The sequence below is a fragment of the Onychomys torridus genome, chromosome X (genome assembly GCF_903995425.1).
Source record: "Onychomys torridus chromosome X, mOncTor1.1, whole genome shotgun sequence".
NCBI classification, from domain to species: Eukaryota; Metazoa; Chordata; class Mammalia; order Rodentia; family Cricetidae; genus Onychomys; species Onychomys torridus.
The window spans coordinates 37548288-37573332 of NC_050466.1; the positions used below are offsets into that span (position 1 = coordinate 37548288).

General features: G+C 36.7%; 1 protein-coding gene across 2 annotated transcripts in view; it reads right to left on the reverse strand.

The window, feature by feature from the left end:
* Positions 1–279: 279 nt before the first annotated feature.
* Positions 280–25045, reverse strand: part of Fgf13 (fibroblast growth factor 13) — a 206746-nt gene continuing 181980 nt past the window's right edge. For both annotated transcript variants that reach the window (XM_036175325.1, XM_036175324.1), the window contains exons 4-5: positions 4785–4983; positions 280–840 (exon numbers count right to left, since the gene is read on the reverse strand). In XM_036175325.1, the coding sequence (XP_036031218.1) occupies positions 704–840; positions 4785–4983 (336 nt within the window). In that variant the 3' untranslated portion in view covers positions 280–703. The remainder of the gene's footprint in view (positions 841–4784; positions 4984–25045) is intronic.

Below are 25045 nucleotides of genomic sequence, written 5' to 3' on the forward strand. Positions count from 1 at the left end.
CAGCACAAAAGAAAGGGAGATAAAGAGAAAAAAAAAGGAGAGGGAGGAGGAAGAGAGGTGGGGAGGGGGAGGGAGAGAGAGAAAATACCCTAAGAATACTGTCAACTTGAGCCTGAGATGCCAATTCAGATTTAACCCTGTATTTGGTTGATTTGGATTAAGTGAGTCAATAGAACCATTGAATTTCAGAAATCATACAGTTTCACTATATTAAAGAGTACATTTGAATCAAGCATAGATAGAAAACATGAAGCCAAGAAAACAACACAGTTCACAGAATTCATTTGCCCCTACAAAACATTTAAGCAGTTAATTTTATTTTGTTGTTGTTTTTAAAAGAATGATTGTGGTCTTTTAAATTTTCTTAGTTGGGATGCAAATTGACCAGCGTTAGTGCTGTGAAATATTTTTTGCTGTGTTATCCCCAAAGTATAGGTGAGATCATGAGAAAATTTGGCAGTCCTTCTTCCAGATTTAGTTCATTGATAATGCTTGGCATTTTTTTGCACAAGCTCAATCTAAATTATGGGGCTTTTGTATGGATGTTAACAAGGTGTAATGGCAGATAGAACAGGGAACGCTGCCTGTATGTTTGGTAAACCTCACTGATAAGTTTGAACTTTTGGATGAAGGACTGCTAGAAGAATTCAACAGCACCTGGAGGTAAGGTTCTGTTATAGAGCCCTCGTTTTGCCCTCACTGGCTACGTTGATTCATTGTGGCTCATGGATTTGCCTCCATTCAGCACACCGGAGACGCTTCTGCTCTTGGTAGGGGTCCCACTTCCAGATCGGGAGAACTCCGTGAGATCGTGCAGAGACGGCTCCTTATACATGGCCACTGAAAAGCACAGAGATGGTGGAAAAGGCCTTTAAAGGGGCACACTAATGCATTGCACTGTTCCAAATTTCTACAATAGAACCTAGGTGTTCTTGTTTAAGACTTCTAAGTCCAGGAAATCTTCTAAGCCCATCATCTCAATTTAGCCACTCTACAGTGATATATATATATATATTTTATACACAATAAATAGTTTTTATTTTTCAAAAGACTTAATTTTGATAACTGAAAAGAAACAAAGTCAAAAAAGACAAAGAAAAATTTTGTTTCAGTGTCTAAGTTTCTATGCCTTAAGACAAACACACAAGTACTTAGCAGCATGGATGATACTAGATTAAATGAATTATAGTCCTCATATAGTAATTCATAATGTATTTTAATACCTAACTTCTAGCACTTTTATCACACAGTTTTATATGCAAGTAATAATGGAAACACATTTAATAAAGCTCTTAGAAGTTTAAATATAAATCTATAACACACTGTGAAAGCTTAATGTTAAAAATTTACACATTTTAAAACATTGATTTCTTTCATACTTTAAATGAAACTCTCTAAGATTAAAAGCATTAGTATGATTCTTAGAACAATAAATGGTAACAGTTATTATTATTGGGCTATAAATCATAGTCCTAGCATATATGTGTGAAATACAGTGTGTTAGATATTAAGTTCACCATATGCATCACTGCATTTTTGTCCTTGTAAAAAGACTGTAATATAAAAAATCTCATTTTTGTTAGAGACAGGGTCTCACTGTAGCCTAGGCTGCTCTGGTATCATTAAGTAGCTCAAATTCTCTTACTTATATTTTACTGATGATCATGAGGCACATATAGGTAAGTAACATTACAAGATCATTCAGTTAACAGTGGGGCACGGTGGCAAGAAAGAAGATCATGAATTTGAGGCCAACTGGTACAAGAAAGCACCAGCTACACAGGTGAGACTCTGTTTCAAACAAACTACAAACAAGCAAGCAAACAAACAAATAAACCCAACCCAACCATCCAGTTACTACAAAATGAACCTGCAACTTGAACTCAGATATTTTGGCCCAGAAAATGAGTTGTACAACACGATGTGGCACTTAATTCAACACGTGTGTATGTGTGGTGGGTAAGGGGATGGGTAGTACTTTGAAGCCTCTACTGTAATCTCAGGTGGGCAATCTCTTCTATTTTACTTCTATTGTTGGTTTCTTCTCTATGTCTCCCTGCTAATATTTCTATTTCCCAGTTTCTGTTTATATCTATTCTGACTAGTTTTGTGTCAACCTGACACAAGCTAGAGTTATTTGGGAAGAGGAAACCTTCATTAAGAAAATGCCTCCAGGAGACTGGACTGTAGGCTTCCTATAGTAGCATTTTCTTAATTGATGTGGGAGGTGTGTGGCTGGTGCCACTATTGAGCTGGTGGTGGTGGGTGATATCAGAAAGCAGGCTAAACAAACTGCTAAACAACATTTCTCTATGACCCTAGCTTTAATTCTTGCATCTAGGTTCCTGCCTTGACCTCCTTTTTATTTCCCTTTGGTTTTTTGAGACAGGTTTTCTCTGTGGTGTTTTGTTGCCTGTCCTGGATCTTGCCTTGTAGACCAGGCTGGCCTTGAACTCACAGAGATCCTCCTGGCTCTGCCTCCCGAGTGCTGGGATTAAAGGCATGTGCCACCACTGCCCGGCCTTGACCTCCTTAAATGATGGGCTGTGATGTGGAAGTGGAAGTGAAATAAACCCTTTACTCCCCAAGTTGCTTTTGGTAATGGTGTTTTATCTCAGCAATAGTAATCCTTACTAAAACAGAAGTTGGTACCAGATCATTAGGTATTGCTGTGACAGACTTGAGCATATTTTGGGGAGGACTGTGAATGTTGGGCTGGAAAAGCCATTGGTTGTTCAGAACTTAGTGAGTTGTTGTGGGAATAAAGAATATAGACCTGAGATCATTGCAGATGATGGAGTCCTGTCTTGTGAAGCTTCAGAGGGAAGTTTTGAGTGTTCCCTAAAGACTCTATGCGCCATTTGACAGTTTGAATTAAGACCACCAAAGTAATGCTTTTGCTTTGTTGGGACAATTGATATCTGTCAACTGGGGCTAAAGAATCAGATGTAATTAAGAAGATACCAGCATTGCTGAGGCAAAATCTTCTGAGAAGTATTTCCTTAGGGTCAGCACACAGAGCTATGATACAAAGGTGGCCAAGGCTGTACCTTGTGCTGGCAGCCAAAATTGATGATGTGTATTTAACAGGTGTTACTAGTTTTGAAGGTATGAAGGGTTCATAGAGAGAAGCTAAGGTTTTGAATTGTGAGAGGCCCGGAGAGGCCATTGGTGAATGTGCAGTTTCAATTGATGTAGAAGCCCCAGGATTGAAGGGGTCATTGAGAAACACTGAGGATTGACACCATGTGCAGGGTAAGAGTCCCTAAAGAGAAGAGCCCAAAAGAGGCTATTGGTGAAGGTGCAGCCAAGGTGGAATAGAGATCCTAACATTTTGAAGACGCTAGTAACATGGGATAACTATCAAGGAGAGCACCAGCTGTGGAGCAGAGCCAGATTGAGCCTAGAAAACAGGTTGTGTGTGCTGTGAATAGCAAGGCTTCAAGAAGTGCTGCTCCCAGGGCACTTTGGAATACATCATAAATGTGTCCCGAACATCTAACACTGAACTTTTCACATTGTTTAATATTTGTTTTGCATTGATTTGATTGTGACTATCGTATGGTTATTCCTTCTTATAATAAGAAAGTGTATAATTTGTTTTTGATTTTACAAAAGCTCACAGTTAAAAGACTTTAGCTATTTTAGAGGGAATTGGGGATTTCAGAGACTTTAGATATTTCAGAGTAACTTTGAACTTGAAAGAGATATTGGATGTTTTGAAGAGACTGAACTTTTAAAATGTTTGAAAATTTAAAGACCATGGAACTTTTAAAAATTTGGAATGTTTTATACTGTGATACTAATATTAAGATGCCATCATGGGGACAAATAAGAAAGGAAAGGTTCTAGTTGAGTTGTGATGTATTTGTGTATCAAGTTGATAAGGAGTTAATTGTGCTGGCTAGTTTTATGTCAATTTGACACAAGGTAGAATCATTTAGAAAGAAAAGACCTCAGCTAAGAAAATGCCCCCATTAAACTGGACAGGTAAACCTGTGGGGCATTTCCTTGATTGATGATTGATATAGGAGGATCCAGACCACTGTGGGCAGTGCCACCCTTGGCAAGTGGTTCTGGGTGCTATAAGAAATAAGGCTGAGCTGGTGGTCCTTGGTTCTATAAGAAAGCAGGCTGGGCAAGCCATGAGGAGTAAGCCAGTAAGCAGCACCTCTCCATGCCCTCTGCATCAGCTCCTGCCTCCAGATTCTGCCCTGTTTGAGTTCCTGTACTGACTTCCACTGATAATGGACTGTGATGTGGAAGTCTAAGATTAAATAAACCCTTCTTCCCCAAGTTGTCTTAGACTATAGTGCTTCATTACAGCAATAGAAACCCTAAGATAATAGTTCTCTCTCCTTTATTTCCCAATTAATCTAAAAAAAACTGAAAATGAAAATTCTTAATGCTATATTGACCAAGGGGTTTTCCTATAAAGGTTAAATATGTACACATTCTAAACTCCATGTTTAATTTCTACAAGCCATTTTGGCATAATTTAGGGTCCTTAGCTGTCCTGAGTTTGCAGCTTAGGTACTTCCCTCTAAAAAAGGTGTTACCATGGATAAACTAAGATGAGAGTAGATGCTACTGTCAGTGTTTGAATGTTGGCATGGTTTTTACATTTTGGTTTTTGATGGTTTTTAGTGCTATGAAATGCTTGAAAATTTATGGGAAGATGTCCTAATATGGAAGAATTGTTTCACACCCCAAAGCACAAACAAGCTTATTGAAGTTAGTGGTTTTCATAGCAGAATCCATAGTCTATAGGGTATCAAATTTACCTTTCAGTGGTTTGGGCAGAAAATGTGCTGCGGGCTTGTTCTTCTTCACGTGGTTGCCTTTCATGATCTCTCCTTCTTTGTTCAGGCCCAGATACCACCCTCGGCCTGATTGCTGCTGACGGTAGATCATTGATGAGTATGTCACATAATAATTTTCAAACACTGATTCTTTGAATTTGCACTCAGGTGTGAAATGTTCCTGCAACAAAAGTAAATAAACAAAAAAAGTCAATATTTTAAGGGTGTGAATTTCAAGTAGAATAAAAGAATATACCATTCAGGAGTTTAGATAATACTTTGTTAAAGCTTGTATGAAGGGTATTCTATTTGAAAAGAACAAGTTATTATTACTGGAAACCAAAAGACTATATATAGCAATTTATGTGATATTTTAAGAGAACACCCAAAGTAAAAATGCTGTTGATCAGTGATTGGCCCTTTGCAGTAAACAATGAAAAGATTTGGACAAGCCACATAAGTGTACGCTGGACTAAATCAAGAGGAAAGGGATTGAAAGAGGAGCATAAAGCTGCTATAATAGCTTTGTTCAACTCAACAATAAATAAAAGAAAATTAACATTTAGTTTTGCATTTATTTTTTATACTATTATCGTGTGTGTGTGTGTGTGTGTGTGTGTGTGTGTGTGTGTGTGTGTTGAGTATGGCTCAGATGTGGATGTCAGAAAACAAATATATTCTCTCCTTTCACTTTTACTTATGTTTCAGGGACTGAAATTTAGGCTTTGTGTGCAAAGTGTCTGCCTGCTGAGCTATCTCACCAGCCATGTGATTACTTTAAATAAATTCTCAGGTTATCTTTTAATAGATTCTCAGGTTATCATATATTATGGTTATTAGTTGCCTGAGTCTTAAAGCAGTACTACAGTGCTGGTTGCCTAGATTTCTAAAGTAGTTCTCCAAAGAAATGATGTTATCAGATTTTTTTTCCCCTAATTTGCTGAGAAGTTATCAGGAACAACAGTTGATAATTTTGCCCAATGTTTAAAAATCCTGTTTTGTTGTGCCTGTTTTCTAGGCCAGTGATCTTTTCTAAATAGTGTCTCTGTGTTTCTTTTTTATTTCATTTTCATATTTAGTATCATTCTCAGCAAACACACTAGCTAAGCAACAACATCTGAAATGTTCTAAAAGTTACTTTAGTGAAGGGGAACACATTTGTCAGCATTTCTCAGAAAGGAAAGCATGCAAGCAATTTTCTTTTTTATTAAACCCTGCCTCATTCAGTAATATGCTTAATGTCTGTATTTGCTCTGAGAATGCACTTGGTCAGAGCATCTTTAGGGGTTATTTCATTCAGTCTAAGTGCACACCATAGATCTCTCAGGATTCACGCAAATTCAACCTACTAAAGCAGAAATATACTTCTGGGGCAACTGTCACATGGCAGAAACTTAAAAGAGTTCTATTTATGGGTTCTGAAAATTTCTCTTTGTGGGATTTCTCAACACAGAGAAAGCCAAAGTATGTCTACAAAGCCATTTGATGAAACATCTCTACATTTTCTCTAGCGATGAGGAAAATTTCTGGAGGTCTTTGTGAATTAAATCATTACTTGGATAAAGTATTCATCCTTGGAAAGTATATTTTCCTTTAATAAAAACTAAAAAATCATTTGTAAAGAAATCTGTTGAATGATGCAGTTGATCAAGTTAGGCAAATAACTAGAGCATGAGATGTGTATGTTCTGCCATAAGTACAGAAAGAAAGTCCAGAAAAAGATATATTGTCTGAGAAGGGAGGGGGAAGTCAGTCTTAATTCTGACAGGGGCACTAAGGATATGTTCATAGACATAAGAGGTCATTATATATAAGTCTTGAAGGATGAGAAAGAATTCAACACAGAAATAAGGAATAATAGCTGAAGCACAGGTCAGCACTTATTCTATCCTCCACTTCTCCCTTCCATTCTTCTTTTAATATCTGAAATTTACCTAGTTGCAGGTTCTCACACTTAAACCCAGGGGATGTTTACATTCATCCACATGCTATTTCTTGATGCCATAGCCTTCACCTTCCATACTTACAGCAAGTATAAAGACTTTAGGACCTCTTCAGCAGACTGGTGTAAGGATCTCATAATTGGTCTTCCTTTTCTCCTAATGTATTTGCTTTCTAAAGTAAGGTTCCCTGTAGTGGATATCTGTTCTATGACAATGAAGCACAGCCCGAGAGATGTACCTGCTCTACCTGCCTATGACCTTGAAATATATGCCCCTGGGGCATGGCCTCCCGGTTACCCTTAGATAGGTATAGGATATTAAAGTAGATTTTTCTATCTACTAGTAAACTAATTTAGCAAACTATCAACCTAGTTAATTTGTACTAATATGGATTCTTATATATTGATACAAATGGAAACTACTTTCATATTCCTATTTAAGATAATTTGTATATTTATACAAATTCAAAACTATAATCATCATATTGTTTATATGTTCATACTTCTGTTTGAAATATTTTATATATTGATATAAATATAAAATTGTATTTATCTTAGTATTGTTCTACCTCTGTTTAATATACTTGTATATTGATAAATATTAAAGATTGTTGTCATATTGCATTTTGTACTATACATTTATTCCTCTGTTTAAGATATTTTGTGTATTGTCACAATTTTGAGATCATTGTCCTTTTACTGTCCATTCGCTTATAGACTGTTTACCTTGTTTATATAAAGCCTTAGTCCTTAGGTTATTTAGGTAGATAAGACTTACAGATTTATAGTCACCCATGCTTGTCATTTCTATAGTTATGTTAATGTTAGTTAGGTTCTCCAGATTTACAGAAACATATGTCAGATGGATAAGTAATATTCAAACACTTCATAGACCTAGAGAATATGGCATTTAAATGTTTTGTTAAGTTAGAATTCTGTTGACATTAGACATGGTTGCTCCTGGCAGCACTGATCTACTCTCGAGAGAATGTTCGGCTTCTAAGATATTCTATTTGAATGTTTGTCTTCTTCTTGGCACAAAATGACTTCTGGGCAAAGAACTGTGCTTGCCTTAACTGCTGACAATATGAATGCTGTCCTTTCCAGATGAGCAGGACACAAAGAAAAGTAAGTACCGAACCTTGCCTAGACAGGGTAAGATGGTCTTTCAAAATTCTTGCTTCTGAAAATGGTCTGTCAGATATTCTAGGCCTATAGTCAAATTGGATGCCCCAACAGTGCTGAGAAACTTGAGGTGATTGTCAGGCTACCAGCTGTCTCTGTCTAATCTTGAAATATTTCTGAATGTTGCTTGCGTGCATTTCCCATTTTCTCAGATATTATTATATTCTTTCTCAGGTCTTTGATGGGGTTGAAGCCTAACAGTTACAGTTACAATTTTCTTGTATCTTAGCTAGAACATGCTAAGTACTAGATTCAGATTCTTCAGGATAGGATAGCTTTTGGAATAATCTCTTTAACATACCATTTACCTATGTTGTGGACATCTCTGGATTTTAATATATGTCTCTTGTTTGATGTTGTTCTTGCTGGTTGTATTTCTGTTTTTATTTAGGTTATTACTTTTCCCCTCTTCTGGACAATACTTGATAATTGTTCCTATTATATATAGTTTTATGTTAGGTTAGAACTTTCTTATTTAGACAAAAGGGGGAGATGTAGTGGATATCTGTTCTATGACCCCAAAGCCCAGCTCTAGAGACTTAGTAGGTAACTGTTCTACCTGCCTATGACCTTAAAATACATGCCCCTGGGGCATGACCTCTTGGCTATCCTTAAGACCTGAGATGCACATATACAGCTCTCTTATCTCCCTCATGGGCTTGGATGCAGGACTGACTGAGATGGCTGGAACCACCTGAGACTATGCCCCAGCATTCCAGAACCTGCAATAATTCTGTTCTGTACAGTGAGTTTTTCTCCCCTAATAAATTCCTTTGCCTTTTAAGCAGGCTGTGTGGATTTCTCCCATTAGTTCCCTTCCTCATGAACTCTGGATGATTTCACCTTGTGTATAAGCAACTAATGACTGGGCGTTTCCTTTGAAGTCCTCCACTATTCAATCACCTTCACTCTTTGGTCCTCTACCACTGAACCACACATGTCTTTCCAAATGTCATTCACTTGTTTAGTAACACATCCTTCTCTTTCTCTGTCTCCTCATTTTCTTTTCATCCCTTAAGGACTATTTTAAATACAATTCCTCTTTGAATTATACAGGATTTCTCCCAATCAAAACTGATAATATCTATATCAACACCAAGAGGCTCTACCTAAGTCACTGGAATGGCCTGTGACTTATATCCATGCATGGTAGCTATGAAATTGTTGTATTTCCAAATCTATCTGGCTGCATCCCCAAAGCTCATGGTAGACTAGTTGATTGGTTATCAAAACTAAATACTGAAAATTACATGACTTAACAGAATATCGGCTTCCAAAACGTCTACAGGGAATTTCCTTTATATCACAGAATAAAATCAGTTATATTTATAAGGAGGCTGTCATTGCATGGACAGATCTTGGATAAGTGATTTAACAGCTGTTAAGAATAATGTGGCACCTACAACACTAAGAGGAAGTCTTGGCAATTGTTACAACTATTGGAAAATGGCAAGGAAGGACTCAATGAACTGAATGCTCTGTCACATCCTGGTAATTTCTTAGTCATCCCTACTAAATTTGGACTCAAAAACTCAGCAGAGAAGAAAATGAGGCCAAAAAAAAAGAAGAAAAAAAAATATGTTGAAGCAACCAAAAGAGTGTTCTGTTCTCTGTGTGTGACACTGTCATTTTTATCCTGTGTTAGAATGAGTAGGCAGAAGAGACTTGATTCTATTAAAATGTGGAAGCATTTAACATCCCATTCTATGTAAAAGAGTCTAATAAAGAAGCCAAGAATGCAGTTGCATCTCTTCAGTACATATAAACAATATAAATAATAGAAATTATATTTGGCCCAACCCAACCAAGAGAGTCCTATTTTGAGGAGACCTAGTGGGAAGGACATCAAGAAACAAATTTACTTTGATTGTGGATGCCTCCTCACTGGTGCCCTGAATGAAGGTACCAAAGTGGACTTGACACAAAAGAGGCACTGATTGAAGGCAGCAATAGCTATGTTCTGTATTTAAAAGGCAGTAGAAACATATCTGCTATCAGAATGGGTGTATGAATTAATATACGTCCTATATCCTTTGCATGGTTCCTCTGAAATTACTTAATGAGTAAAATAAAAGGTACTTTGGACCTCATAACTTTTAATGCATTGGTTTCTCTTAAATGGTGTTTACCTCTCATGTTCATATACATTTTGTCATATAAGTAATATTTAGTTCATGAAATAATCAGTCTCTAATACCTTCTCTGTTCATGATTTCTATTTGATTCCCTTACAAGTTCAAGATTTGTTTCTTTATGGTGAATATTAAGCATCATACCTATGTTACCTATATTATTATCATATTTTGGTCAAGGAACGAGGGATTGACATTTAGAGAACACTCATATCCAAGATTAATATCTAACAGTTCTTTTTTCTAAATCCACTTTATTAAAATTACTAAGAAGTAAATAATTATTTGGATATTAAACCAGCAAATGTGAATAAATCATTTAAAAACCCTAATACATCAATAAAATATATTAAGGAATTCTTACAGCCAAAGATGCTAAGGGTCAGGTGCTCCTATCAGGTCAGATAAGGTCTCAATATAGACATTGTAAGGCACAGTGGCTAATCTTGAATTCATATACAAATAACCCCAAGATCCAATGGTGTGCCAGAAACATTGCCCCAGAATACAAAATTTGAGACTAGTGTAAGTGGCTATTCTCTTTTTAGAGTCTAAAGAAGTAGCTCTGGCCTGTGTTGCTTCAGTCACAATGGCAAAGTGTGGAGACTGTACTGTATCTTTGGCCTGCTGGAGTTGGAGCCTGGTTAAAGGAGACTTGGGTTAGAAGAGCAGCTGCTCTAAACTGAGGCCAATAGGGTTATGGCTTATAGTTGTGCCACCAGGAACCATGACGTCAAACAGAGCTTATTACTTCTGTGTGTATTTTTCAGCCAGGCTCTATAAGCACATCTCCAGCATTAAAACTGACACACTAAGATTAAATACCTTCATAATTAAAATAAGTAATTTGGCAAACAGAGGGCATAATAACAGGGCTCTCATTCACCCACCCTATCCCCCATGCTCTTGTAGTTTAAGCTATCGTGTCACTGAAAGGTGACAGTGTTACATTTGAGTTTGTATCTAGGTATGATAGGAAGCTTTGAGGACTACCACATAGACTGTAAATGTCCTTTGTACACATTTAGCCCCCACAACATATTTTTAGGTAGGCTGCATAGATTCTTTTGGATCTAAGGAGAGCAAAATTGTCTGCTGAAGTGATTCCTACAAAACTGGTAATGTTAAATCTGGGTAGCAAGAACTGCCATCACCTTTCACACATATGTGTTATATCAAGGACATACATCTTGGTAAAAGGTATCATTTCTCAATAGATTTTGCTTATACTACACCTATGGCATTTTCAAAGCAGAAAGTACAGAACACAGAAAATAAAAAAGTTTATAGATTTATGTGGAAACAACATCATTAACATCCCTGAAACATGATTTTTTTCAGCAAGTTCCATAATCATATTTTGAACATATTTTCCTTTCTCTTCAATGCCCCAATGACCTCTTTTCCCCCTCTACTTTGCAGCTCATTTTCAGCGGCCTAATCCTCCAATTAGTTTAGCAATTACTGTCACTAGCAAGGGTCATTCATCTACTCTTGAGCCATCTTCTAATGATAATTAATTTTCTGGATTTAAAATGTGCAGGTTATTTAAGCAGGTCTGATTTGTGTATGTCAATTATTCTCCAGCCTATTGAAAATCATGAATAGATTAAAATCAGAGTTTCAGCTCTTTTATAAGATAAGTAAATGGAATTTTAAAATATAAATTATACCCGTGGGGTGACAGGATAACTACCTATATTCCCTAGATTGGCTTCTCTTCCATCAGTGATCTCAATTTCCAGTACTAATTATTATATCCACAAGCTTTGATGTTCTCTCCAAAGGTATATTTGAGACAAATAAACTTCATTATTACTGAGTTCAAAGCATGGTAAGAAGAAGTTGAGGAAAAGGGAATCAATACATTGTGCTATGTAGCCAAGCAAATGTATTAATTCATGATGAAGGGAGTATTTTTAATGTAAAAAAAAAAACCCTCATTGGACTAAGAGATAATTAAGGACAGTTTTTGGTATAAGGCCCAGATTATAGCAGATGACCTATACATATGTGAGGAAAAAATATGTGTAAAGTGAAATATCATATGATGAAACCTTTGAAGCTGCCTTGTACAAACTCAAAAACGTGTTAATTCTGGCACTGTATCTGCCTAATAAATAGAAGCCTCTTTCAGAGGAAAGATATGACAGGTCAGCACTAGGGCAGAAACAGTAAGTAATAAAATGAGGAAAGGAGACTAGGGCGTGTGTCAGTGTGTGTGTATGTGTGTGTGTGTGTGTGTGTGTGTGTGTGTGTGTGTGTGTGTATGTGTGTGTATTGTGTGTGCATGTTCATGTGGGTGTGTGCACATGTGCCTATGGTTGCATGTGCACGTGATTACTGTGAAAGGTAGAAGCTGATATCTTACATGATTGTTCTCTATGTAACTATTTTGAAACAGGTTCTCTTCCTGGACCTATAGCTCATCAGACTGCCTGACCACTAAGCTCCAGAGATCTTCTTATCTCTGACAACCCAGGGTTAGTAAGTGTACACTGTGCCTCCTGGCTTTACATGAGCCCCTGATATTTATATAGCAGGGTTTTTTGTTTTTTGTTTTTTTTTTTGGTTTGTTTTTTTTTGTTTTTCTTTTTCTTTTTTTTTTTCTTTTACCAAATAAGCCATTTCCCCAGCCTGATTAATCCAATTTGCAAGACTTGGAAGGGAAGAGGGAGAAGGAAGAAGACAAAAGAGCGTTAAAAAAAAGACAAAATAAGACAAAATAGTGTAGTTAGGGGAATGGCTCTGCAGTTAAAAGCTCTATCTGTTTTTACAGATGACCTACATTCAGTTTCTAACATGCACATGGTGGCTTACAATTATTCACAAGTCCAGTTCCAGGAGATCCAACATACTCTTCTGGCCTTTGTGAGCACCAGGCACACATGTGGTGTACATCCATTAACACAGGAGAAACACTTATACACATAAAGTTTTAAAAATCTTAAAAAACAAAAACAATTTAATAAAGACAAAACAGTGCTTAAGCTGAAGTAAGGCTAAAGAGAGATCTTTGTAACAAAGACACTGGCACACAAAATTATCCTCTTGTCTTTGTGTGTCCAAATAACTAAACATTTCAATTAAATACTACTGGTTTTATTTTTGTAAAATGATGAAAAGGTCTACCAGTCCTGTTAATTATGCTCTTGCTCGCATATCCAACAAGAATGTGCATATGAATGAAGCTCTATTGTAGGGTTTCTTCTGATAACAAATGACCAGAAAACCAGGGCAAAATACATTCTTTCATTTTCAGAGTTCTTTTTCATCTGGGATCAATTTCTAGAAATAAGATCAGCCTATGTGCGTTTTACTAATAAATATAGAAGAATATAAATTCTCCCCCAAATTAGTGCTACAGACGAAGTATACTTTGCATTTACTGTTCTCCTCCAATCTTGGTTCCCAGGAAACTTTTTTGTCTCCTTTTATATTTTCATTTCTGTCTGCAGCAGGATGAAATGGCTGCAGTGCTGTAATCTACAGCACTACAAAAAGAGATAGAGAGGTATTGAAAATGGACCTTGTGAAATTCCATGACAGAAAATGACTTAAAAGTACACAGGGCTGGACATGGTGGCACACACCTTTAATGCCAGCACTCCAGAGGCAGAAGCAGACAAATTTCTGACTTTAAAGCCAGCCTTGTCTACAGAGAGAGTTCCAGGATAACTAGGAATACATAGAGAAACCCTGTCTTAAAAAATCAAAAAAGTACACATGGTAATTAGCAACCATTTGAAAAGAAACGCAAATTATGCTTAACTTTGTATACAGGACTATTTTTTTCTTGTTACCTCATACTGTTACAACACAATTTTTTGATGTCATTTTTATATTCCAGAATATTTCATGGCACTTTAGTTTACCTTAGGTTAATGTCACAAAACATGACAACATATTATTGTTTTCCCCCCACAGTTCTTCCTTGATAAAAAATAGAACAATAATTGGTCTGTTAATGGGGACCCAGATACCATGTTTTAGTTGACAGTTGACTTACAGCTTTGTCCTGGTTACTGTGTATCTTCTAGTTAGTTCTAAGAAGGTGTGCCATGCAATGCATTAGTCACCCATTAAAGTTTGAAAACACAGCTGGGAGGGAGGTGGTTTTGTTAGATATAGGCTCTTGGTGGGAGCATGGGAAGCCTATATAACAAAATAAATAATTTTCAAAAAAGATTGAAAATTTCTAAGAAACAAAACAAAACCCACAACTAGGCCTGGGGTGCATACCACATTTAATCCCAGCACTCAGGTGAATCTCTGAGTTCGAGGTCAGCATGTTCAACACAGTAAGGTCAAGAATAGCCAGGACTACATAGAGAGATGCTGTCTCAATAAAACAAAACAAAACACATTAAAAATAAGCTACAAATAAAGGGAAATAAAAACAAACTCCCCCTTTACAGAAGCTAATGAGTTATTTTCATCATTATATAAAAATTACATGATTCAAAGGCCTCATTCATCTATAACCTTGGATAGCAAAACATAAAATGAAAGGAACTTGTTGAGAGCTGTGACAAAGCAAGATAAATATACATGCATATTAGATCCATAAAATGAGGAGATAGTTTTCTAAAGGAAACAGAACTAACAAACCCTTAGCAAAATTTGAGCAGAGATGGAAATTGATGAACTCAGATGAAAAGGGAAATATTATCATGGACATGCCAGAAATGTAACTTATCCTTGTAATGTACTGTGAATAATTACATATTCTAATAAATTTGATGAGCTAGAAGAGAGGATGAATCCCTCGGTACATTACCAAAATGGAATCATGAAGAAGAAAAAATAAACCTGCACAGATCTATGAGTGAATAACTCATAAAAAAGTGTCCTGTGGTGGTACACACCTTTAATCCCAGTGCCTAGGAGACAGAGGCAGAGGCAGGTGAATATCTGTGAGTTCAAGGTTAGCCTGGTTTACAGAGTGAGCCCTAGGCCAGCCAGGGCTACAAAGTGAGATCCTGTTTCAAAATAACAAAACACAAGGAAAAACTCTCATCAGTTTCCATGACCAGATGGATTCACTAATGAATCTCACAAATCATTTAAAAGGAACAAATACCAATTCATGTTAATACACTCCTAAAACTGAAGAATATTCATCCAAATATGTTCAGTAAGGCCAGCATTAGCAAAATCAGATAAAATGAGACAAGTGCCAAGTACACACACACACACACACACACACACACATGAACACTATAGGCTGCTATCCCTGATAAACACAGATATAGAATTCAACGACAAATTACGAGCAAATTGAATAACTCTAAGAGCACATTAAGCAAGGTTATTGACCTTTGACCATGATCAAATGGGACTCTCACAAAGATACAAGTATGGTTCCACAAATGCCAATCAACAACCAGGAATCACAATAACCATGGAATGAAAGGCAAAAATCATAGGATCATCTCAGTAATTGCAGAAAAGACTTCAAAGGCAAGTCAACATTCCTCCACAGTAAAAATACTGACCATTAGGCAAAGAAAAAACATGTGCAACAACAAAAAGACCATATATTATAAGACAACAGATCACATTATCCCAAATGGGAAAACTTTGATAGCTTCAACAATATAAGGAGAGCCATTTTTATCACCCCCTTTCAATCATAGACAACAGATAGGCAAGATAATGGATAGAGGAAGTCAAAGTTTCACTATCTGTAGATAAACTCTTACATACAAACACCCCAGAGGCTCCACCAAAATACAGCTATTAGAAATGATAATGTAGTAGGCTGAGGCAGGTGTTTAAATCCAGCCTATGTTATATAATGAGTTTGACATCAGCCTCAACTATATTGCAGGACCTTGTCTAAAAAACTGAAGGCAATCCAATTTATGACAATTACAAAATAAATAAAATAGCTGAAATAAATTAACCAAAATGGTTGGTTGTTGTTGTTATTGTTGTTTTGTCAACTTGATAAAAGCTATAGTCATCTGAGAGGAGGAAACCCCAGTTAAGAAAATGTCTCTGTAAGATCAGGCTATAGGAAGTTATGTAGGGCATTTTCTTCGTGACTGATGTGGGAGGTCCCTGCCCATGATGGGTGGTGCCTTCTCTGGGTTAGTAGTCCTAGGTTCTATAAGATAGCAGGCTGCACAAGCCATGGGGAGCAAGCCAGTAAGCAGCACCTCTCCATGCCTTCTGCATCAGCTCCTGCCTTCAGGTTCCTGCCCTATTTGAATTCATTATTTTAATTCATGTCCTGACTTCATTTGATGATCAACAATGATGTGGAAGTGTGGAAGTGTAAGCCAAATGAATCCCTTCCTTCCCAAGTTGCTTTGGTCATGGTGTTTCATCACAGCAATAGTAATCTTAACTATGACAAGGGTGATGCCATCTACAATTAGAAGTAGAAAACAAGGATGAAAAAGACTAAAGAGATCTACCTATATAAAAATGGAAAGGTATAATACATTCACAGATTGAAAGAACAACTATTGTTAAAATGTCCAAATTTGGGGCTAATAATGGTTCAGTACTTAAGAACACTTACTACTCTTGTAGAGGACCAGAGTTTGATTCCTAAGATGCATATGGTGGCTTACAAATGAAATATTGTGCCCTCTTCTGAATGTCACAGGCACCAGGCATATATGTGGCATACATACATATGTGCAGATGAAACACACAGTTTTTTTTTTTAATTAAAAAGAACTCTGTAGTAACAAAAATGGTCTGCACTTTTAGTGCAGTATCCCTCAAAATACCAATGACATTCTTTCCAGAACTAGAAAAAAATGGCAAAACTTTGTATAGAACCATACAAACATGCCTGCCTCCCCCCAGAATCCAAAGCAAATGAGAAAAAAATAGTTAAAGGTACTGCATTGCCTGACCATAAAATAAAGCTAAGTATGAACGAGACACAAGGTCCATGAAACATAAGAGAGAGCCTAGAAGTAAATCTGCATACCAAAGCTGCTTTGTTTTCTACAAAAATGTTATAAGCTAACATTGGAGAACAGCTTTTTCAGTAAATAGTACTGAGAAAATTTTGTATGCAGATGCAGAAGAATGAAACCAGACCTCTACCACTCATTAGTTTTGAAAACAAAACAAAAACGAAAAACAACTAAAACAGATTAATGACTGAAATATAATATCTGAAATTATAAAATGACTATAAGCACCCATAGGGAACATGTTCAGGATATTGAAGTAGCTGCAGATTTTTAGTTTTTTGGATAAGAACCTAAAAGTAGAAGAAAGAAAATCAGAAACGGACAAAGGGGATTCTATCACACGAAGAAGCTTCTGTACAATGCATGGGGAAATGAAAATGAGACAACCTACAGAATAGGATAAAATATGTAGAAACTATACATCAGAAAAGGGATTGATGGTATTAATATGATATATGGAACTGTACAATTTCCTGTAACTGAACCCAAATACTCAAGTTACAGCTAAAGGTGTTTCTCAGAAGACAAAGAACTATTCAATAAGTATATGAAAATGATCAACATTACTAGTTACCAGGCACATGAAAATCTAAAGCACATTGAGATATCATTCCCCTCTAGTAAGAATGGTTATCACAAAGATATATGCTAACAAGAAATACAGAGGATGTAAAGAATGGAGAACTCCAACACACAACTGGTAAATATAAATCAGTACAACTATTACAGAAAACACCATGAATGCTCCTCAAAAAAATTAAAAATAGTCCATCAAGAGCAGAAGTTCTGTAAATGAAAACTTGATGATATAAATTTCCATCCTCGGGCTTGTGCTGGAAGGCAAGAACTGCCTCCTGAATGTTGTCCTCTGACCTTCAAATGTGCACCTTGGCAGCCCCGCCCCCATGTCATAAACACACACATTATACACATAATAATAAATAAAAATTTTAAATAGAACTATCATTATGGTCTAGCAATTTCACTATCAAATGTACATCAAAAGGAAATGAAACCAGAAATACTTAAGTAACATCTGCACTCCAATGTTTATTGCAACACAATTCACAATAGTGAACAAATGGGTATAACTTTAGTGTTTATCAACTGAAGACAAGATGAAGAAATCATGGAAAACACACACACACACACACACACACACACACACACACACACACACTATGGAATACTATTTGGCTATCAAAAAGTAAAATTCTGCCATTTGTGAAAACATGAATGGAAGTGGAGATCATTATGTTAAGTGAAATAAGTCATGCATAGAAAGGGAGGTACTGCACAATCTCACAGAAGAGGAGCAGAACAGGAAGAAATTAAACGGCATGAGAAATTCTGAAGTGCTATTACACAGCAGGATAACTGCAGATAAAAATAATGTATTGGACATTTCAAAAGATCTCAAGAAAGGATCCATAAAGGAATGAAGTCTGAGGTGAGAGACGTTTAACTGAATTTTTGTAACGAAATCATTTAAATAAAGAAAATACTGCTCAGTCAGATTTGAAAAACACAAATTATAATTTAACCTTAATAAGGACCATCATTAAGAACATTCATTCATTAGAGCAGTAGTTCTCAACTTGTAGGTTGTTAACCCTAAGACCATCTGCATATCAGATATTAATGACTCATAACAGTAGCAAAATTAGAGTTATGAAGTAGCAAATAAAAATAGTTTTATATTTGGCGGTTACCACAACATGAAGAACAATATTAAAGGGTTCCAGCATTAAGAAGGTTTAGATTCGGGGAATAAAGCCCTAAATGTGTCCTTTATGTGTATTAGCTCCACACACTGGTTTTTTAATGGCAGGGTTGACTCACATGGTTCTTCGAAAGATGTATTTTATTTTAAAGTATGGTGTGTGTGTGTGTGTGTGTGTGTGTGTGTGTGTGTGTGTGTGTGTGTGTGTGTGTGTGTAGATTTCTGTGTGGGTGTTTGCTCATGAGTGTAGCACCCTGGGAACCAAAAGAGGGCATTGGGTTCCCTGGAGCCGGAGTTGGAGGCAGTGTGAGCTGTCCTTCATGGGTGCTGGTAAACAAACTTGGGTCCTGTAAAAGAGCACTAATGGCTTAGCCATCTGTCCAGCCCCTAACTTACATGTTTGAAAGGTGAATAGCAAGTATCAAGGATGAGTTGGGCATGGTGGAATATGCTTGTAGGTTGAACACTTGGATGGCTGAAGCAGGGGGTTGTCATGGTTTCAAAGCCACCTTGGGTTACAAAGTGAGTATTAAGCCAGCTAAGGCTGAATAGCAAGACACTGTCTTTGAAAAAAAATAGTATCAGAAATGCTCTCTAAAAGTAAAATTCCCAGTCTAAGTACCCCTTTACTATGGTGCTTGGTGCTTTCTAATTTGCAGAGTGTTCCTCTTTGTAATAACTTTAGAATGTAATCTAAATCCATTTGCAAAATAATGACCTCTAAGGGACTTGCAGTCAGCAGGAGAGCAAGCTTAGTAGGTCGAATCTTATTAAGTAGCTCTTGCAAGCTCCTGGCTAAAAATTAAAGCCTAGGAGTTCTGAAAAATTTCTCTGCAGGGAAATGAGCAAGGCTATTTGTTCCTATGCAAACTGAAAAGGATGATCAATGAGAACAGCCTATTAAAATGAAAAACAAACCAAGGTTGGTTTTAGAATGTTTGAATACTTCAGGAAAATTCGGAATCACTGTTTTGATTTGTGCTGGATAGGAGTTGCATTAAATTAAATTGTATGGCTCTGCAGAAAGGTATAGTTTAGAATAACTGGCAATCTGCTTCTTCAAAGCTTTGCAAAAAGATTCCTTATAGGCCCACTTGCACAGGTAAGAAAGCTAAACAGGAGCAATGTAAATTACTACAGCATGTGGACTGCTGCAAACATCGAATTTGTTATAGGAGGGCAGAGCACAAAGGCCTGTCCTGTAAAACAGGGAAAAAACACAGTCACAGGAAGATACTGGATTGCTGCTACTTTGCATAACATCTCCAGATTACTTCTTTTACTTATTTATTGTGCATGTGTGTGTGTACATTTGGAGGTCACAGGACAAATTGTGAGATTAAGTTCTCTCCTTTTACCATGTGGATCTGGAGATTAAACTCAAATTATCAGGCTTGGTTGGTGGCAAATTCTTTCACTTGCTAAGTCATCTCATGGATGTTGATTTAATTTTAATAGCGTTTAGATTTGATTTTCATTTCTCTATGCTAAGAAAATGTTCTACTTCCAAGGTGTGGAAAAAAAAAACAACAAAACAAACAGGAAAGCAGTCATTAGTAAGTAACTTTCTCTTTTAAATTACTATTATCCAGGGTTGGGGATTTAGCTCAGTGGTAGAGCGCTTGCCTAGCAAGTGCAAGGCCCTGGGTTCGGTCCTCAGCTCTGGAAAAAAAAAATCATTATTATTGTTAGTATAGAGTATAGATGCCATGGTGCATATGTAGAGCTCAGAGGACAAATTTTTAGGGTCAGTTCTTTCCTTTCATTTTTAAGTGTGTTCCAGGGATTGAACCCGTGCCATCAGGCTTATATAGCAAGCACCTTTATTCACTGAGACATCTTGCCAGCCCAAATAATTTCTTCAACTCAATTCTAAAAACACTTCATCCAAATAGTAGTTACTGGGTAGCACATGCATATGTACACACAAACAATAAGTAAATAAAATGTAAAAAAATTAAACAATGAGAGTAGTGTTGCACCTTTAGTACCAGCACTCAGGAGACAGAGACAAGCAGATCTCTGTGAGTTTGAAGCCAACCTGGTAAACAGAGTGAGTTCTAGGACAGTCAAGGCTACATATGGAGACACCGTCTCAAAAAAAACAAAAAAAACAACAACAAAAAAAAAAAAACAAGATTAAATCATATGATTAATATATGACTTTAACATTTGCTGAAGGTTTATCTTCCTTTGTGTTTTCTGCCCTTTCAACATAGAAAATAAAACCTGACCAAATCACCCACTTCTAGTCTCTGGATTTCTTCCTTTGAGCAATAAATGTGTTTTCTGACTTGCATCTACAAAGATGGGAACTACACCATGTGCCTCATCATGAGGATGGAAAGGGCATGGCAGGTGGTTAGCACACACACCAATACTCAATGACCACAGAATCCCTTTCCTGCCTTCATTTTAAGTTTGCAGAGTAAGTCAGAAAAGGACCCATCCTGTCCATCCCACTATCAACCCGAAATGGCTATAAAAAGTAATGGTTATCAACAAAGACAAATGGACTAGGTAGGAGTCTTTTTCCATTCCTCTAAGGGGTTAATAACATACATTAATTGTACAGATGAGACTCGCTCTCAGGGGTGATTCCATGGCAAGGGTAACAATATGCAAGATTGCCATTTAGGTCTTAAAAGACCTTAAGATTGTAAAACAAGAATTACTAATGTGAATCAGTGAGCACATAAAGGTATTTCTGAAATAATCCAGTACTAATGGGCCAAATGACATTTCCTTGTCTCATGTTAATTACTATGCTCCAAGAAGTACAACATTATCATCTTATTTCTTTTATTCCAAACTGCCATGTCACTAGGTTCTATTTTCCTAATGTAGCCCACTAATAAAAATAATAGGGAAAAAATCTAACAATACCTTATCTTTAATCAGTGCCTACCTTTAAAGTTTCCTACAACTGTCGGAACAGTTATGGCATTCTGGCGACAGGTATGGGACAGTTTAATAATGATAATGATAACAAAGGTAATGATTACAATGGATTTGGGGTAGATTTGTAAAAGAAAATTTCTCTCTGAAGAACTTTCTCTCTCTCTTTCTCTCTCTCTCTCTCTCTCTCTCTCTCTCTCTCTCTCTCTCTCTCTCTCTCTCTGTGGGGGGGTGTGCTGAAGAAATGAAACAAGAAATGCTCACACATTAGAATGTGTCTTTAGCACTGAAACATTCAGCTGCACCAGGAATTCAGAGCAGGGAAGCAGCTCCTACTAGAGGAAGCTGGACTCAGTGTAAGGCAGCTGGAGGTGACCAGGGACAGGTCCTTATGCTAAGGCAAGAACAGTTTTAATACAGATTTGCAAACAAGAAAAACTGCCTTTTAGCCTGCTGCTTCTCTCTCCACAACAGGGAGCAGCTTTGCATTTACCTCATGCAAATTTGTCCACTTAACATTCTCCTAATCCAAGCAAGCTACAGTCTATTCTTCTATTGAAAAATACTAACCAAGTAGTTCATCTGATTTGGGGCTTTTCTTCCCCAATGACTTCTCCTATACCCTAGAAATTTTAGAGAGCGACTCTGCAGGACTGTTACTGAATACAACTTGGCTTTTAATTTGTATAGGCTCAGGTATAGGTGACAAAGTGAAATTGAATCAGTGTAGACAAACTCGCATGGGTGTGTCTAAGGAATCCACCCAGTAAAACCAAACACAGAGAAAAGTTGAATGAAATAGTCAAGACTGTGCTGATTTGTTTCTCCCAACTCATAATCCTGTGAGGCCAAGGTTTTCATAGAGAAGGTAAAAAATAAGTCTTCTCTTCTCTGTTGCCAAAGATTTCTACTTCCTGTACAAAAACTAGCTGTGCTCAGAGATCAGTTAGTAGCTTATCTACAGATGAACCAGACATGAAAGCAACCCCATTTCTTCTGGGAGATAACCCTATATGCAACTTACATATGCCTCTAAAAACAAACTGAACAAGAAAGCCAGATCTTTTAAAAAGTATGTATTGGTCTAAAGTCTTGTGAAAGTTGATTAAAACAAGACATTTTGAAATATCAATGTCATCATCACAAAGTGAATCATATTTCCACAAGGTCCATATAAATGTGTCACTGTGTAGCAGTAAGCAAGGTGACAGCTCTCTATTTATATGCAAACTGCCATCACCATGATGCTGTTGATTCTTAGAAAACCTAATACCATGGTTATATAGAAACCACTGTAGTGAAGCCTCAGCTCTGATCACCTGCTTCCTCTCTGTTTGGAGAGACCAAATATGCAATGTTCATGACAGAATCCCCAGTTGCTCAATTTTAAAATACTTTTCTTTATTTCCTGAAATACTGCAATTTTTTCTTAATATGACTTCTTTAAAACATGCTTGGTGTCATTAAATTTTAAAAGTAGGCAAATGATATTCTTTAACAAAATATGCAAGTCAAAATTTCAAATATATGTTAGCTAAGTAAAACTGCAGTTGAAAACAATAAAATAATAGGCACTATGATAATATATAAAAATGATTAGTGCTTTATAAGCTTTGGACAATTATTTATTTAGAGTAATTTTCAGCATTCATTTTTCAACAGTATAGACTGTTAAAGCATTTGCATGTGAATTCAAGATGCATAAATTATCTTTTGCAAGAAGCACTTAAGCCTTAAGGCAATTATATAACAGAAATGGTTTCACAAAACTCAAAATAACAAATAATTTTACAGACACCCTTTAAAATGATTTCCTGGGCCACCAGTATTCTGATCATCATTACTAAAATGCCCTTTTTCCCATAATTGCATCCACATGATCAGTTCTTACTTTGTTCTTTTACTGCGGAACTCTTACAGCTGGATCTGAAAAGCTGCATGCTATAAAGGCTGAACTAGACAGCTAGGAGAGATGAATCTTCTAGTAATATTCACGCTGAGAATAGAATTGTTAACACTCTCTTTGTATTTCTTATCATTGTAATTTTATACCAAACATATACCAAATCAAGTCCTTTTTTTTTTTATTACATCTTTCCTGCTCAAAATCTTTTAATGGCTCCCTGCTGGCCACAAGATAAAATCTCAACTCCCTGACCTGGCATACAGGGCCATAGTCAATATGGTATCTGATCCCTGACAGCTCTACCATGACATTCTTCTTTTCTATCTAGACTGGAGAAATAAGGCCAGAGCAAAAAGTAGCAGAGATTTTTTTTCTTCTTATGAGTGGAAAAAAAAGTATCTCCTATTGACAAAGTACAATTCTTTAAGGCTAGGATAGTCACTGTGGTTACAGACTCACTGGGTCACAAGGAACCTGTAGCTAATCACTACTAAATTTATTCCATGTGGTCTGCATTATTATGTTTTAACCCTAAAAAGTGACTTGCTCTTCTTGAATAACTATCCTGCCTTGTGTCATGGTTCTCGTCCTGTGATTTAGCAGACAGTGCACTTGTGCTGGGATTGCCAACAGGCACACGGTTTGTGGAGGCACCTTGCTAAGAATTGTCACCTCTTCTTTTCGCAAAGCACAGAAAAAAGAGTCAAATGTCAGAAACCTTCAGGTTCAGCTTTGGCTGGGATGAAAAAGCACTTTCCAATTGATTATTTCTGAAGACGTTTCACAGCATCAAGGAAGAGGGTAGTGAAACTATATCTGAACAGAAGGAAGCTAAATTATTTATCTAAGACTAATTTTTACCAGATGGCTGGTGATGAAAAATCTTCCACAGCAAATATGCTATATATATAACCTTAAAGATAATCAGGGGGACTAAAACGTTAAATGCTCACAATACATTTGTATTGAGTCTTTTGGCTCTTTAAAAAAAAATTGAGATAGGATTTTACTGTGAATCACAGGCTGGCTTTGGCCTCATGAACATCAGAGCTCCACCTCACCAATGCTGGTTATTTCAGGCATGTGCCACTATGTCTGAGCTTATGGTTCATGCTAATTTCACACCAAGTTTCTTCTAAGTGTCTATGTCTGATATATGAAAGAACATAGCCTCAAGCAATGTCCCTGCACCACCTACACTCATGGATCACACCAGCATTTGGATTCCTTGTCTTGTTTCAAGTTTGCAGAAACCCTAAATCAGGGAGGTTGTTGGACCATCATCTCCATGACATTTTTCAACATCAGGAGGACACATGTACACTTTTCCCAGTGAGGAAGTGAAAGATGTGGCCTTTTCAAGAATAGTCTTCAGAATTAAACCTCTCCACTTAGCTTCTGGTAGACCTTGTGAAATTTTGCCTTCCAATGAAAATAAATAGGGTCGGTTAATAGAAAAGTAAGCATCATAAAGGAAATAAGGTATAGTCAATGCTGTCCTATCACTCACTATGTC